The sequence below is a fragment of the Sprattus sprattus genome, assembly GCF_963457725.1.
Source record: "Sprattus sprattus genome assembly, chromosome: 20".
NCBI classification, from domain to species: domain Eukaryota; kingdom Metazoa; phylum Chordata; class Actinopteri; order Clupeiformes; family Clupeidae; genus Sprattus; species Sprattus sprattus.
In genome coordinates, this window is record NC_137918.1 from 24,658,252 (window position 1) to 24,662,915 (window position 4,664).

General features: G+C 41.8%; 1 protein-coding gene across 1 annotated transcript in view; it reads right to left on the reverse strand.

Moving 5' to 3' along the window:
- Nucleotides 1-1,586: 1,586 nt before the first annotated feature.
- The window catches only part of LOC308381794 (myomegalin), a 71,453-nt gene continuing 68,375 nt past the window's right edge, over nucleotides 1,587-4,664 (reverse strand). The window contains exon 44 of the mRNA XM_080859389.1: nucleotides 1,587-4,420. Within this exon, the coding sequence (XP_080715515.1) occupies nucleotides 4,275-4,420 (146 nt within the window). The 3' untranslated portion in view covers nucleotides 1,587-4,274. The remainder of the gene's footprint in view (nucleotides 4,421-4,664) is intronic.

Below are 4,664 nucleotides of genomic sequence, written 5' to 3' on the forward strand. Positions count from 1 at the left end.
TGACAGTGTTTGGGTGTCTCATATGTACTGTTCAAGAGTGGCTTGTAGGCCAGTGAAGTGAGGGACGGTTGTTCCTGGTAAGATTAGCGTTGTAAACTGATGCATGGTGATCAGTGTTTGAATTCATACTGTATTTATTTTTAGCCTAAAGGAAGAAACGTCGTTTTTGTTTGTTTACCTTGTAAGGTCAGACTGATGAAAGCTATTTACACAAAATAGTGTTGACTTGGATCAGTCCATGAGATAATGGAAGCACTTTAAACCCACTCAATTTGACAGTGAGAAGAAGGAATGTTTGCCTAAGATTTTACCTATGCGGTAGACAAATCGTGTACTGTAGCTTTGATGGAGGGTGTAGAGAGCATGAGAGAAAGAAAGGAAAAAAGAAAGAGAGAGAGAGAGAGAGAGAGAGAGAGAGAGAGAGAACACAAGAGACTCACCATCACCAAAAGAAAGTGACTTCTCTGGAGCCCTGTGTTGTTGTGCTGGTAGTAGCAGTCCCTACCACTGTCATTCAGATAAGATATCACAGTTGTAGGTGCTGTTTTCTTGCTGTTGATAATTTATATTTATTGCAATGTGAAGGTTTTATTTGTTACAGATGGCTGTTTATTGTAAATGCATGAAAAGCATGTGTTAACTATTTTCATTCTCTGGGTCAGATACACTCTTTCAGCATAGTTTGGAGTACATACTCTTTCAGTATAGTGTGGAGTACATACTCTTTCAGTATAGTGTGGAGGTCATCTATACTACAGATACACTCTTTCAGTATAGTTTCTGAACAACGGATTGAGTTCAAGTGAGAGACTGATCAGTCAGTCTGCCCTCTGTACTTGAAATTAGTTGTGTGGAGTACATCTATACGACAAATACTGAAAATGTTGTCATTTGACTAGAAGGTTACATACCTATGAGTTCCAGCACACTGAATTACTAGGCACCAAATCAACATTCACTTATGAGGGTCATCCATTCAACTCAAGTGGGGTTCACTTATGATGTTCATCCATTCAACTCATGTGGACTTCACTTATGATGGTCATCCATTCAACTCAAGTGGGGTTCACTTATGATGTTCATCCATTCAACTAATGTAGAGTTATGCCAGGTTGTGCAACTTGTCAAAAGTCCAGGCTAGTTCTGTTAGTGTCAGTCAAATGTAGTTTTGGATACACGGCAAGTGCATTGTAGTCACTCACAGTGCAAACCTCTTTTGGCTGTATGTTGGATCATCATGGTTTTATTCACTTATTAAACCCTTATGGATTTATTTTCAGTCCCATTCTTTAAGGTGTCGAATCACGTTCACCTGTTCACACTTAGGTACCTTACTGTTGTTGTGCTATTATTGTTATTGACCCCTTACACTGCATGGTGTTGTGTGTGTGTGTGTGTGTGTGTGTGTGTGTGTGCAGTTTGCACCCCCTCTGTCTCAGTTGTTTGGAGATTAAAGACATAACTGCCACCAACTTCCTCGTGTCATCTTTTTGGGTGAAATGCATTTAGATGATGGTTTATAGATATTCAACAGTCTGAGCTGACAGGTTATTAGTGGCTGTCTTGTACACACACACACACTCATACACACTTTTGCATTTGTGTTTATTAATCTCCAGCTCTTCATCACACGGTGTAGCACACACACACGGTAACGGTCGGCTTCAGATACACGGCCCATAACTGGACGTGTACCGGCATTCTTTTTTGTATCAGCACACTAGCATAATCTTGACCTTAGCAATGGGGGCACTCTCCAACACTATTTACACATAATACAATTGTCAGAACCACCATGTAAACAGTGATGCCACAGAACTCTTATCAGCTCTGAGGGAGGCATTGTTTACGCTCGTTGTTTACGCTCATTCTCCACCACTAAATATTTACACGATTGTTGGTTTAAGCTTTTGTCTCCATCTTCAGTTCAGTTAAGGAACTGCTCGTCTAAATACCAAATTGTTTAAGTAGAAAAATTTGGCAATCCCCTCAGGGCCTTAACACCGCAGAGTGCAAACAAGGCCTTTTAGCCTGGAAAGGGTTAGTCTAACTAGTCATTATCAATTAGAGATTGTACTTCACTCTGCCAGAGCACAAATGGGAGTAATACTGTCCAACCTAAAGAGGCCTACAGAGTGATTCTGCCCTATGTCAATACTAATGCTAAGACATGGATTCCTGAAACATTCAGGACAAAGGCATCTCTATATGAAGTCTTTAGCTAAAAGAAGGGGGTGCTAAGCCAAAATAAAAACAACAATTTTCAGCCAAAAACACAATAAATACTTACATAGTGGAAAACAGAGCACTCAAAGCTTTCTCTCCTAATAAAATGATGCTTTGACATCAGTTACATAGGATAAACTATAGGCTATTGCACAGCTACCCAGATATTTAACTTTGCATGTATAGCAAATGTCAATAAGTCACACACATAGAACAAACCAAGAACAAAAAAGCTATGTACAACACCAGTAAGCAAAATTTACAGCGGGACAGTTTGAAAAGCAGCACAAAAGGAACACCTGCGATTGTGACATCATCTCTCTGATGATGACATCAGTAACCTTATGGTCCCACCAGTGGCTTGCCAAAGTTTGTAACTGAGGAGAAAATATAACATTTATTGCAATGGTTGATGCAATGGGAATGTTATGGCAATCTGAACCAAACGAAAAAAAGTAGCGAATTCATGTTTAAATTCAGTGATTCAGATTGAAAATGCATTCTTCTATTCGTGGGTAGAATATAGAACATAGAACAAGTTTTAATCTAATTAGGAGTCTCATACCAAATCATTGTCGAACGTAGTTTAGATTTGGTCCATTGACTAAGTAAAGAGAGTAGCTTGCCAAAAATGACTTGCAGAAAGTAATCCAAAGCCTTGAAACGCTACTGCCTCTCTGGTTCAAACTGCTCTCCAAGAACAGGCCAAATTCATTTTCTTATTAGCAGTTCCACGTTGCCTCTGGGCCGCTTGCAAGCAACTTCCCAATCGGTCACAAAAACGACATCATGATGATTCACATGGATAAGGCAAAAATATAAAGGAAATTAGGTGTTCAAACTTTGGCAAAGATTGGTGATTCCCATTCCACAAACATGGTGTCATTTTCCTTTTTTCTACCTCTTCCACATGCACACCTGCGTAAGAACTACAGTTCAGTAAGTAGTACTGCAACAGTAAAGAGTAAGAATAATATTGCACTGACGGTCTCTTAGCTCCTACATAAAGCACACCTCAGGTCCAGCGCCAGGCAAAAGGGAAAGCTGGTACAACTGCATTCAGTGAACATCAGTCCTTATTGCACATGCTCATCAGAGGGCGTCCGGCTGAGGGGCCCCGGACACACTGAACAGTGTCTTTCACATTCGAGATGCCCTTGTTAGTGGTCTTCAGACCTCTTGAGCCTTCCCAAAAGAGAAGTGTAGCTTCAGTTTCGGTGAAATGTAATGCCTTAAACCCCTGAGCCTTTCCGAAAGGGATTTGAGGGCAGTAGTGTGTAGTTGCAAAAGCTGTCTTCAGAAGTTTCAAGATACCAATAAAAGTGGATGTTTCGTGTCATGGTAGCAGAATTGCATGACTTGAGGAGAAGTTGTGTGTTTGTGTGTGCGCGCTAAATGCATATTCTGTGTGTGTGTGTGTTTGTGTACACGTGACATTTTTCACAAACAGTGGAGTAACATGCATCTACATCGAATCGTCCGTGTGCCGCCAGGTACGGGAACACATTCTATGGCAGCCAGGACGCACACTGTCCCTTACAAGACCACTCACATTCCTATACCCCCCAGTTGGCAAGGCAGTCATAAGAGTTTTCAACCGTCTCAAGATGTCAGGAGGAAAAAAGGATGGGGGGGGGGGGGGGGGGGGAGGGAGAACAGAAATGGTAGAGGGGAGGAGAGAGAGGAGAAGAAAGCGAGAAATGTCGGATTCATTGTGTGTGTGTGTGTGTGTGTGTGTGTGTGTGTGTGTGTGTGTGTGTGTGTGTGTGGATGTGTGTGTGTGGTGTGTGTGTGTGTGTGTGTGTGTGTGGATGTGTGTGTGTGGTGTGTGTGTGTGTGGTGTGTGTGTGTGTGTGTGTGTGTGTGTGTGTGTGTGTGTGGATGTGTGTGTGTGTGTGTGTGTGTGTGTGTGTGTGAAGGGAGGGGAAAGAGGAGAGGAAAACGAGAAATGAGGGGAAAGAACAGTGAGAAAAGGGGGGAACAGAGAGGGCAGGACCAGACAGGCTTAAGGCTGGGAGTCAAATGTGAGGTGGGCTTGCTTGCTGGTTTTAACAGGAAACAGCTTGGAGTAGGCACTCTCTCCCACGCTTCTTGGCTGAACGCTGATTGGCTGGTGTTCCAGGAACTTCCGAGGCACTAGTACTCAGGACAGCCCGATCAGGACGCCCCTCATAGGCACCTTTTGGGACTTTAGCTGAGGGCAGAGACAAATAGGTTGGTAGGTATTCTATATATATATACACAGTACCAGTCAAAAGTTTGGACACACCTTTCATTTTTTGGAGAAGTGTTTTCTTTACTTTTCTTATTTTCTACATTGTAGATTAATACTGAAGACATTCAATCTACGAAAGAACACATATGGAATGATGTACTAAACAAAAAAAAGTGTTATCTACCATGTAGAAAATGATAAAAGTAAAGAAAAAACTTCTCAA